At 41.8% G+C, this 12,808-nt stretch overlaps 1 protein-coding gene across 3 annotated transcripts in view; it reads right to left on the bottom strand.

Moving 5' to 3' along the window:
* Positions 1–12,808, bottom strand: part of TAF1B (TATA-box binding protein associated factor, RNA polymerase I subunit B) — a 1,822,186-nt gene that overhangs the window by 440,001 nt on the left and 1,369,377 nt on the right. For all 3 annotated transcript variants that reach the window (XM_044079209.1, XM_044079201.1, XM_044079215.1), the window contains one exon: positions 8,508–8,578. In XM_044079209.1, coding sequence (XP_043935144.1) covers positions 8,508–8,578 — 71 coding nt within the window. The remainder of the gene's footprint in view (positions 1–8,507; positions 8,579–12,808) is intronic.

Genomic DNA, 12,808 nt, shown 5'->3' with positions numbered 1-12,808 from the left:
TCTGTTTTCCTGGCAGGAATTGAGCTTGAAGGTCAAAGCTGTGTCCCACAGTGCCATGGCTAATCTGCAAAGAGGGTACGAGTGCGTGCCCCCTTGCTTGTTTATATACCACATGACTGTGGTGTTGTCAGTCTTTATCAGTAGCTGTCCTGGATTAAAGTAAGTCCTTGAATGCTGTTCGGGCATTTTGAATGACTAGCATCTCTTTCTGGTTGATATGTAGATGCATTTGGTTTGGTGCCCATATGCCCTGAATGCATCTTCCTGCCATGTAGGCACCCCAGGCATAATCTTATGCGTCTGTTGTTAAGGTTTGGCTGGCAGGGGGTAGAGTGAAGGGCCATTCCATGTTTTGGTGACAGGCCTTTGCCCACCATAAAAACTCTTGTTGCAGGCAGGGGATGAGAGGAATCATTGTTTCCAGACTGTGGGAATGCTGACTCCATAAACATTTTAGGTACCACTGAAGTTTCCTCATATGCAGTCTTGCATATGGAATTAGTAGAATGCAGGATGCCATGAAGCCCAGAGCCTGCAGAATTTGTCTTGCAGAAGACTGGGTTTTTGTTGCCATCAGTTTGAAGTAAGTAGTCAGCTGCCTTTGTTAGTCTGGCATGGGGTAAGCCTTCTGGGCAGTTGTATGCAAGCTTGCACCCAGGAATGTTATCTTTTGAGAGGGTACCAGTTGTGATTTCTTTTTGTTTATTGTGTACCCTAGGCATGCTACAAACCTTTTCACAAATGCCAGGTGTCGTAGAAGAGTGTCCTTGTTCTCTGTTTGAATGAGACAGTCGTCCAAGTAAGGATATATTTGAATACTTCTTTGTCTGCAAAATGCAATTACTGGTGCCAGGCACGCTGTAAAGAACCTGGGTGCAGTAGATAAGCCAAAGGGCAGTGCAAAGAATTGGTAATGCAGTAAGCCAGCCTTGAACCTGAGGTATCTTCTGCATGACTGTCTAATTGGGACATGCAGGTATGCGTCTAAAGTCACCAGCCAAGCATTCTTGCCCAGCATGGGGAGAAGCTGTTGCAAGGTGAGCATTTTGAATTTTGGAATGTCCAGATGTGTGTTCAAAATTGATAAATCCAGTATTGGCCGCCAGGCCTTGGCCTTTCTGGGTACCAAGAACAGTCTTGAGTAAAAACCTTGTTCTTTTTCCTGCTCTGGTACCATCTGAATGGCCCCCATATCCATGGGGGACGTCACCTGTTTCTGTGCCTCTGCCAATTGTTTTTTTGGCAGGTCTGGCCAACCATTTGTCATGGGTAGTGTGTGGAAATGGAATCTGTATCCCTGTGATACGATGTTCAGTACCCACTTGTCCTGGGTTATGAACTGCCAATTTTGAGCAAAAAGTGCTAATTTTCCCACTATGGGTGCTGCCAAAAGATAAGTGCTTGGTGTAGGCAGAGGGAAGTCATTGGGATTGCTTTCTGTAGGTTTGCACTTTATCTCCTCCAGATTTGGAGGTGGATGCGCCCCATTGCTTTGACCTGTATGAGTCTTGAGCCTGGTACCTGGAACCCTTGGGGCGTCTGGATTTGCCCCTTTGAGCTCTGTCTGACACAGGAAAGGACCAATTTTTGTAGGCCAGTGTCTACTGAATCTAGGTGGCTGCATTTACAAGAAATCTTTAACAGTTTGCATAGACTTAGCTTTGTCTTCCATTTTCTTTAAAAACCTCTTCTGCCTTAATTCCAAACAGAGAATCATGCTGTAAAGGTGCATCTAGTAATTTTGCTTTAACATGATCAGGCAAATTTTGTTCCTTTAACCAGGCATGCCTCCTAATCACAGATCCAGTAACTGCGGCCCTGCAGGAGGCCGCTAAAGAATCAAAACCACACTGCAAAGTATGCTTTCCAACCTGTTCAGCTGCATGCAATAATTCCTGCAATTCCTTATTTTCTGCACATTCTGAAATCAACATCATTTTCTGTTTCAGCAATCCCATAACATGTTGTTGGTACTTAAGCATAAGAAATTGACAGTTTAAGGCCCTGATTGCCAAGGTTGCAGATGTATAAACCTTTTTTCCCCATCTGTCCAACACCCTGGAATCTCTGTCGGATAGGGTAGGGTTTTTTGCTGTTGAGGCCTTAACTCCCTTAAGTCCCTATGAAACAGTTTCAGGATCAGCAGCAGGGTTTCTAAATAAAAATTTATGAGAGTCAGGGACCCTGTAATACCCGTCAGGCTTACTGGGAGCAGGAGGTAAAGAGTCAGGGGTCAGGCTTGACTCCGAAAAAAACATCATCCACAATGTCTAACACAGGGGGAATGGCTAAAGTCTTGTGCTGAGGGAGAAGGTCCAATCCCTGAGCCTCTTTTTAGATTCTGAGAAGTCTTGACTCTCCAACTGAAAATGCTCCCTCAAAGTATGCAAGGTTTCTCCAAATGAATAATCCTCAGTAGGAGATGCAGATGGAATAGACTCCTCAGCATCAGAATCCTCATAGGGAGGTAAAGATAATTCCTGATCAGAAGAGGAATCAGAAGAAACAGAAACCTGATCTGAAGATTCATAGTCAGTGTCTTGCCTAGGCCTCTTATCTGGAGGGGGATGGGTACCCCTGATCAAGGTAATAAGGTCTTCAGTCATTTTGATCATCTGTTTTTTAGGCATAGGGGCCTGTGCACGTGGCTCAGGCATCGTTTTTTTAGTTTTAGAAGGTGTCTTTGCCTTTGGTTTTGCAGCTTTCGTCGGTTTGATGTAAAAATGTTGAGGTCTGAATACACCCTCAGAAGCCGGTGTCTGCTCAGCGGCTCCGGACCCATCTGAGGGAGATACATCCGTCGGTCCAATACCTTGAGTAACTTGCAGCATGCCTGACTCCACATGGGTGTCAGTAGAGGCCTGGGATTTGAAGGTAGCAAGTATCAGGGGCTGCGAAAGCGCCTCACTGAGTACCGGCGAACCGGCTTAGGAGAAGCTTTGTCGTCGGCTTTGGATCTCGACTGCCTTTCTCTGTCCTTTTCTTTGCGTTTTTTATGTACTCCAGCAGTCAGATTGTTATCTGACGACATCTCTGGGTAGTTAAATCTGTTTCCAAAATACTTAGATGCAAAAATATACCGACACTTAATAGTGCGTTGGTTAAATCTAGCACAAAAACGACAGCCAGGCACGTTGTGGTCAGGGCCTAGGCAAGGAATGCAGTATAAATGGAAATCCTTATGAGGTATTTGCTTCCCACAAGTAATACAATTATTAACTTTTTCTGACATCGGTAAAAAGCAAGAAAAAAGTTTCCCCAACGGGGTACTTAGCTTTATTGAAGACTTCGGTTCTGAAACTCAAATGCGAATATTTCAGTAGTCGGCCGACCGGCACTTGCGAAATGTTTCTGCTTTGGGCACTGCGCGGCAAGAAAGACTAAAGAAAATGGCGTCGGCTGCATGTTTTATACCCCTGACGACCTGACGTCATGGAAGAGAAGACAGCAACCGACGCAGGACCCAAGACTTTGGAATTCAGGCCGACTGAGGGCAACCTGCCAGCAGATTACCCAAATGTAATGACTGCAACAGTGAAACATGAAGAACATCTGATCATGATGTAAGGAGTCAAATGCTTTGGAGACTTCCATGTAAATCACCAAACAATTCTGCCCTTAGTCTCTCAAAAAAATGATTTTCTCATAGGAATTCAATTGATTTATTAATGTGCATCTACCTTTGATAAGTCCAAACAGTTATCCATTTTCTATGCCATATTTTCTCTGATTAAAAGTTGTAATAAGGATCTCTCAAAACTTTTACCAATGACTGAAGTCAAGCTTATTGGTCTATAGCTTGAAACCTGATGCCTATCACCCTTTAAAATGGAAACTGTATGATTTCTTCCATCAATCATTTAGGACCACAATATAGTCTTCCTTTCCTGAACACTATGACAAGGCATGGAATCAGCAGGAATGGTGGAAAGGCATAAAAGTATCTTGTGCTAAAGAAGAGAGAAGACATCTGCAACTACCTCCCCCTTGCCTCATGGAATCTAGCAGATGAGGGGAAGGATGATATTCTGACAAATAGCATAACTGTTAAGATGTTCTATCTCCAAATTGTCCTATCACCAGAACACTGCAACCAGAGAGTTTCTGAATTGTGTGTTCTAGGACAGGACTGAAGACCCAATTCAAAGCATCCAACAGCTTGTTCACCTCCTTTGTTACATGAATTGCTGAGAGGAAGCCTCAGTCTATGGCCTAGTGCTAGATAAGTACTGCTTTAATGCAGAAGGTGCATGAATCTGTACCTAACCTCTTTGTTTAGATACCACAAGATAAACTGAGAATCTGACTGGATAAGAGAGGCCATGGAAACAGCTGGCTCTCTCAATGTTTTTAGAGCCAAGAACACTGCTGACACCCTCTGCTCTCTGTGGAAGCCTATATTTTCTTCCCAACTCATGAGTGAACTATCATTTATCAAGATCTGTAAAAGGCTTAACTACAAGAGGGAAATGCCCACCAAAAGATTGATTGGAACTCTTAACTACTCCATGGTGGTAGCAACAAGGTTCTGACACCAGGAGTAAATGGTGGTTCTGAACCTACTAGAAAACTGACAGTCCACTGCAGTATCCACATCCTCAGGAGCAAGAATGACACCACAAAGAATGTAGCTGTCATCAGGCGTAACATGTACTGCAAAATCTGCACCTGAATATTGCATTATATCCTCACCCAAGAAACAAAGTTTTTGATATCCAGACCCCTAGATAAACATTCTAAGCAGGGGAGAGAGAGAATTTATTCTAATTTAAGGTGATCCCCAAGGACTACAGAAGGGGTCATTCATGGGGTTTTTACAGGAACCCCTGGACACAGCTACCAGAAATCAGTCATCCAGATCTTCTCCTGCAAGGCTTCAGTCATAACAGTCAACAGCTAGGTAAAAATCCTGGGTGCCAGAGGAATCCCAGATGGAAAAAAATGGTTACTGCAATTGACACCCAACCAAAGTAAACCAGTAAAGACTCCTGCATGGACCCCAGCCACTGATGTGCAAAAATACATTCACTGTGTCCACCAAAGACATCAAAGTGTAGCGCTACAGAAGAGGCACGGTGACCTTGTTGATTCGTCACTTGGAACTTAATGTATCAGATGTACTTACTGAAGCTGCCAAAGTGCAGGTGGGGCAGCAGTGCTCCAGTCTCTTTTGAAGAAAGAAAAGGTGGCAGTACAATGTTGTTTCTTTCTCGGAAGGAAGGAAGGAAGAAAACATTTTAAGCCATCTTTGTAGAGTAGATTCTGGGTACGACGCAAATATAAAAGTTCTAAGTTATGGGCTTTTGTGACTAAGTTTAGAACATGCTGATGCATTGTGACAACTCTGCAAATTGAAACAAACAAAGACAACCTCATATGAGTACTCCTAAGAGGTAATCAGGACTTGACTGTTGTGTCAAAAGAGTTATCCATCTAAGCAATTATCAAGTAGGATTAAAGGACGCAACACTATTCTTTTCCTCTAAGAAAATTAAATAGGACTAGAAGAAAAGCACGACTTTAGGAGGCATTGTTAAATGTGGCCCACATCCATTTCCTCAAGTCATGAGAAGCCTGCCTAAAGACAACTTTAATAAGGACATCAAGAAGGGAAGATCACTAACTACAGCCTAGGTGACTGGGGTTCAATCAGTGTCCCCAGAACTGTTGGATGCAATGAGTGGATAGAGAGGAGTGAAATTAGTGCCATCTTCTGGGATGTGTGCAAGGGAGATGTGTACTTGCAATGTTACCCATGTTACCAGTGAGCACAGCAGTCTATATATCAGGTAAGCAAGACAGTGGGGATGCTGATGAGGAGATAGGCTACTGCAAAGTGTGGGCTTAACCTCAGATTTCTCACTGTATGCCTTTAAGACAGCCATGTCACCACAGAGGTGAGACATTTGATGCACAGGTCCATATCCAGTGAAATGAGCCTGGATCTAACAATGAGGGAGTGGGGTTTAACAGCTACCACCTGCAGTATGATGGTCTCTCCATGGAAAGAAGACTTTCATCCCAAGTGGCCAAAGTGGAAAGAATGGGTCAACTGAGAGCTGATGGTCATCATAGGATTTTCAAAAAAGCAAAAAGAATGGCCTGTCTCAGCCCAGCTCCATGCTTTGGAAGGGTAAAGCCCTACGACTCACTATGACTCAAAACAAATACAGCTAAAGTTGATTAGTATTTGTGTGCTGGAAGAACCAGGTAGGAAGAGTTGGAGTGAGTGGCTGAAGCAGGCTCACCCATCCTCAGAGTTGGAAGGAAGTCTGACCTGTGGCAATGCTGACAATGCTAGGAGTGTTGGGGTCTAACATATAGCAATATGGGTCAGGAGATGGCTGTAGTGCATATTAGCCACAGATACTGGCCATGTCTCCTTTGAAAGTAGTGACCAGAGAAATAACAGCCATTGTGGGGAAGTCATCAGATGGGGAGGGATATCCCACCACGTAAATGATGGTCTACCTCACGCCACCATCTCACTTCAGAAAAGAAACAGGTAAGGTCATAGAGCTCTCACCTTGGTTGTGAAAGGAACAGGCTACAGGGTTCTTGCCCTAGAGATGGGAGAAAATGGCCTGTTATTGCCCTGGAGGATGGGGAATGAATCAACAGGGTTTCTTAGCCTCCTCCTGGACAAATCAGCCTACTCATACCCTATTACTAGGGCAAGAGTTGACTGGGGACAGCTTCAGACAGTCATCATGGACATTTTAACAGTTTCTTATTTTATGCTGCAAGTCCCGTGATGACCCAGCAACAGGCTGACAGCAGAGAACATTCTCTCAAATCAGCAAGGGGGTGTTCTGTACAAACAGGACCTGCCCTTCCTCCTACAACACAGGTTCCAGTCACCATCAGGGGCAGCATATCACGCAATGTGCCCCAGAGTATGGGCACTCCTCTCCATCTCCAGGGGCCCCAAAAGAGGTGAGCAAGACCACGCCCCTTCACTCTGCCTGGGGCTTAAAAAAAAAAAAAAACACAGTGTTCTGTTTCAGCTCAGCATTAGGGAAGGACTGTCTAAGCCTTGCCATACTGATAGCAGATATGTACTTTAGCCTATGGCCTTGACCACACTGTCATCTCACGCAAAATTACAGCTTGCCATATTAAAATCCAGTACAGAAACCAATATGTGAATTTATTCCTGAGCCTCCTTCACCATAGACTCAGGAAGGCCTGCCAGTTTTTCTAGAGTTTGTCCCACAAGAAAGGCAGAAATGGGACAGCTAAGACAAATAGAAATGAAGTCGTAATATATCAAAGATAAAAACTGCTGTTTACCCTGTCCAAAGCTGTTCGAACTCCTCTTCAGGTGGCAAGATGCAAACATTGTGGGGGTATTATATTACTTATATATGTCTGATTACCAGCTGGTATCAACTAATGAGGAAACAGGATTTCTCCTGCCTCACTTATGAAGCACTAAGACTGACTTTTAAGAGAAAGTGGGAAATACAACAGAAGCATTCTTAATGAATGTTTATTAGACATATTTTATTATAAAATATATATTTGTTCTGAGTTTAGCAGGATTCTCATTAGCAACCAAATCACAGCTCTGACGACATAACCTGCTCCACTTCTTGGTTAAACACGCAAGGATAACCAATTTAAGAGAAAAAACAACATTTAAAAGAATGATTTAACAGCAGTTATACAATAACTGCTCACTGCCATTCAAAAATGTGCATGTTGAATGGTCAGCTACACTAGCTTACCTGTTGTAAATCAAGCGTATACCAATAAAAAAAAGTCCAGCCACTGAAGTACCATTGAGTAGTCATACTTTCCTACTGGGATATACTTACAGGACAGAGCAAAATACAAGAAAAATCAGATATGTGCTGCAAAACTAAACAGAAATGTATCTGATTTTCCTTGTATTTCTGTGCTGTGCTTCCTGTAATCTTGGCAGACTTTCATACCTCTCAACTGTACAGATTTTTGCTTTCTAAGAAACTTTCTATGTTTATAACAGCAATATTTAAAATTTGTCCCTAGTTTTGGACCTTTGCCCCCCCCCCCCCCCCCATTATGTTCAGTTTGGTCCAATTCATTTTTTTTGTTACAGAATGCAACAGCAGTAATGGAGATTCTCTTTTCTCCGTTGTTTCTCCTGCACTGTATTGATGTACTGGTCAACCCTGGGAAGGTAACCCCCATATAGGTGCGCTGTACATCAGCAAACACAGAAGAACCCTACAGCTCCATTATACACAGACATTTAATAAAGGTAAGCAATTTCTTTTGTCATTGTATAACATCAATAACCCATGACTGGGTGTGGGTATCACAGGATTAACCTACACCCAGTCATGGGCTATATTGCTTAACAGTATATGACACGTACTCCAAAAACAAGAGTTCTAGCAAGTCCATATTAAAGGACCTGTTTATCAACTTGAGAAAAAAAGAAAAGAATACAGAAATAAGGTTGCAAAAGACAGGCGTGGAAATGCTTGTACATAAATTAAACATGTTTTTATTTTACTTACGCCGTCTTTTAAGTGCGAGTGGTTTCTCTCTGAGGGAGTAAAACAGTGGCTTTTCACTCTTCCATATCTCTCTACATGGAAAACAAACAGGCAAATGCCACTTTTAGTGACTGTCTACAAAGTTAGCAAGAGCACATTTTTAGTTATACTGTGTGGCATCAATCACATTAAAATTATTACTGTAAGACACTAGTTAGAGTACTCCTACATATGTTGGTATTAAATGGATGCAAACAAAAGTGGACCTTTTAAAGGGCTAAACAGTCATCCATGTCACCCAGCTAATCGCCCTGTGTGGCAATAAATCAAAGATGGCTGAGGTTATATACTGCTAATAAATTTAATCTTGTAGTGCTGGGTTCATATCTCACACAGTCTACTTTTGTGCTTTGTAACTCATTAGGTTACTTAACCACACCAATGCCTTCAAGTCACTCCTGAAAAAAAGCAAGCACTTCCAATGCGTTTACCAGTTAAAGCGTACATGATAAAATGTGACCAACAGACAGTATTACAAAATCAGCAGCACTAATAGCTCTATGAGTGGTACTGTCTGTTGGCTCTATTCTTTCTCAACTTAAATTATTTTTCAGCCAAGTACTGTAGTGAAAGACAGCTCCCACTCAAACCATCGGGCACGCATCTTAAGCAAGTAACTTCCACCATCTTAAAATAACTGCTTATCCTTTTCATAGGCACAGAATAAAAAGCAAGTATGCAAATCCTTTGATGAGACAGTTGAACAAATCTTTTAGCACCCCCCCCCCCCCCAAAAACAAAAAAAGCAGAGAATAAAGTTATAAGGTATACATGGGACATCTCAACTTATTAGGCATAATCTGTACCATATATTCTACAGCAGGCACTACTAGGACTTCTCTTCCTTACATCATATCACCTTTTTCTCTACTTCATCTTCCAAAACCTTGACTCCTACTACTTCTACACGGTCGTCACTCCTAGCACCAACCTCTCCTTACTTCTAATACATACACCTTTAAACAGTTATTCTAATTCTTCCTATATTACTCAATGTCTACACTCATAAGAGTGTTCTCTAGTGTATATACTTATGTTTGAATGTACTAGAACATGTACCTTAGATTTACTTCAATGCCTTGCGTTTCTATATTATCTTTCTGTACCACCTACATTTTCATAATGCATTTTTTAGTATCTATACTGTTATAACTATGCTCCTTGTTAATACAAACTGTTCCAATAATACGTAATATTATACTAACTGTATTTTGTAGAGCTTTTCTCCCCAGGCCTCCACTGAATATGTGTTGTTCTTGGCCCAGTGGACTTTCCTGGTAAACAAATGCCAATAAATAAATATTTTTCAGTTCTACAGAAGCAACATGTTGCAACACCATTGTATGCAATATAATTAAACACCTATTTAAGACAGCATTAAGTAATCCTGTAGCACTGGGAAAAGGTTTAGGTAATTTTACAGCACTCACTTGCAAACCAAGCAGTGTCAACCGTGCTGGAGACAAATGGTAAAGCCATCTAAGAAATGACCACACTCAGCACTGACTTTAGCATCTCAATATCATATTGTTTGCAGGAAAGCATGATGGCAAATGTTGTTAATGAACATTTATCACTGTGACTCAGTAGTTAAAAGTTGTTGCCTTACCGCTAACAATTTCCATGGTTCATTCATAATCTCAGATTATTGTCTGTGTGGAATATATATGTTCTCCCCTGTGTAAGAGTAGGTTTATTTTTTGCTAATCCGGTTTCCTCCAGACTCACAAAAAACATGCCAAATGATTATCTACTATTAAAAACTATCAACACATCTTGTATTTATTCTTTCTCTTGACGTCTTATTGCTGAAAGGGGCCTGCAAAGGATCAGTTCACTTAAGTGGGTAAATGTGTTAAAAAATACACTTTGTTGCAAGCTTAAACACTACTTTGGAGGGGTCGATATACTTAAAAATCAAGTATGCTTAATAAAACCCAGGTACTGTTGTAATTCTCCTAAACTGTTAAAAGTCATCACAGCCATTTCTCTATCAGCTATAATATTAAACCCGCCACTCTTCAGACAGTCTTTCAGTGAACTCAAGACAGTAGTTTTATTACCTGTACAAGAAAGGACAGTTTGTTTGTTCTTCTTTTGGCTTTTCCCAGTTAGGGGTCGCCACAGCGGAACTCCACTCCTCTAATGATTGGCAGTAGATTTTTTACGGGTGCCGAGTTGCCAGCTCGACGCCCAACCTTCAACGAAGGCACTCCAATTCTACGCATGTCTTTCGAACGCCACTCGACCACGGGGAGGACATGCAGACTACACACAGAAGGCGTTCCAGCCGAGAATCGAACGGGGGAACCTCTTACTGTGAGGCAACAATGCTACCACTAAGAGAGGACAGTAATGTTCACAAAAGTTATTGGTCCAGCTTTCGCTTGTCCTTCTCCACAACTCTTATCACTGCCACTTAAAACTAAGCAGGTTTTTAAGTATTTCAACATACAGACTACTGAAAAATTCACAGCACTACAACAGCATTATGTAAATACCCAGACTGCATAGAAATATATCTAGTGTGTTTAGTCTACATGGGTCTAATTCAAAGCATTTGATACTGGCTACCACAAATTTCACTAAGAACATTCCCTGCTTCTCTTTGCATTACTAATTATTCTCATTCTATGAGAGAGGCAAAAGTTGCACATCAAAACTGGTTACTGAACTTTCAGAGACCCTTCTTGTTAAGTCTAGGATACAATGAACGTCTCCACTGAGCCCTTATCCTTAGCTTGTTCCATGGTATACTCCTACAAACAAAAATGAATATTAATATTATGATGTTTTTTAACTCAAACAAGATATTTTCCAGACAAGACGTTACACTTCAACTCAGCATTACTAACTCAGGGATTAGGCTCTCCTCAGACTTTTAATCCATAACAAGAAAATAACATACATTCTTAGTGTATCAGATGAATCTTGTCAGTGATGGTTGGGATGGGTTGGTCCTCTCCAACAATCAGTATTTTCCATTATTTCTTGGAAGTTCTCACACTCAAGGATGGACATGTGTTTGTGACAATGTATGCAGTGGCAATACAAGTGGATTCAATAACTGCATTTATCACCACAGTCCTCCAAGTTCAGCAAATTCCTACCAGGAACACCATCCTACAAATTCAGAACAATGAAGTCTCAATACCTCACTGTTGATATGGTATATACAAAATGAACCTGCCTGACTTAAGGGAATTCAAAAGTCAAAGCTGGCTGAAAAAAAAAAAAAACTGCCACTCTCAGAGGAAAAGAGCACACAACTTACAATAAGAGTAACCTTCTTGGTCCTATGGTTGTCCTGAGTTCCAAGCAGTAAATCTACCAAAGCAGAATGACATTAAGCATCACAGTAGGACCAGCACAAATTAATTCTAATAAACCCTAATCAGAAGGCCTGACTCCATGACCCAAGACAGGGAAGGCTGTTGGGAAGCAACTGTCATAAGGTCAAGGGCTGCAGTGACAAAGCTTATCAACGCAGATCAAGTAAGCTCTGAAAGCAGCTATTCTAAATGAGAGACAACATTACAGTGTAGTACAAATGGCAGAAGGCCCAGAAGCAAAGAGCGACTGATTTCCCTTCAAACAAGGCATCAGGAAGGGACATACAAACCCAACCCAAATCAGATAGTGACCTACTTCTAGTGAAGCCCCTCCCCAACAAAGTATGTCATACTCCTGGGAGTGATGGCCCTTTTATACTTGATATTTCCCCAACCTCTACAAGGACCTAGGAGAAGATTGACCTGTCCAGAGATGGGAATTAAGTGCAACTGTAAAAGGGCCTTCCAAAAAGGTAGAGAGGGTACCAACCCCTACTCTTGCAGATTTTGAAGAACTATGGTACCAGAAGTGAGGCAGCCATAAACAGTAAACATTACCTGCAACTAAACACTGACATCATAGGGTCAAAGGACTCTACAGCAAACAGGCATGCCTGACAAGAAGGAAGTTCAAGACTTCCAAGGGGGTAGGATCTTCACAAATTAATGGGGGAAGAGTCTTCAACAAGGGAACTTCCCTACCAGTTCTTGCCAAGTTCCCATTTCTGCACCCCAAATCTAAATGAATCCCACGACCTCTCCCTCATGTGGAGAAGAAATTCAGCAAAATACATCCTTAACAACTTAGATACTTGCAGTAAGGCAAATGGAAGGTACAAGTTACCACTATTCCACTGGAAAATCATGCTCACTTGATCTGAGAAGAATTCTCAAAGAGTTTCTGTACCCTCCTGCTGAACTCAAGCAAAA

This window comes from Protopterus annectens, chromosome 1.part1 (assembly GCF_019279795.1).
Source record: "Protopterus annectens isolate FY-2018-M chromosome 1.part1, PAN1.0, whole genome shotgun sequence".
In the NCBI taxonomy this organism is placed as follows: domain Eukaryota; kingdom Metazoa; phylum Chordata; order Ceratodontiformes; family Protopteridae; genus Protopterus; species Protopterus annectens.
The sequence above is the reverse complement of the archived record's forward strand: the minus strand, read 5'-3'. Positions and strand labels throughout refer to the sequence as shown.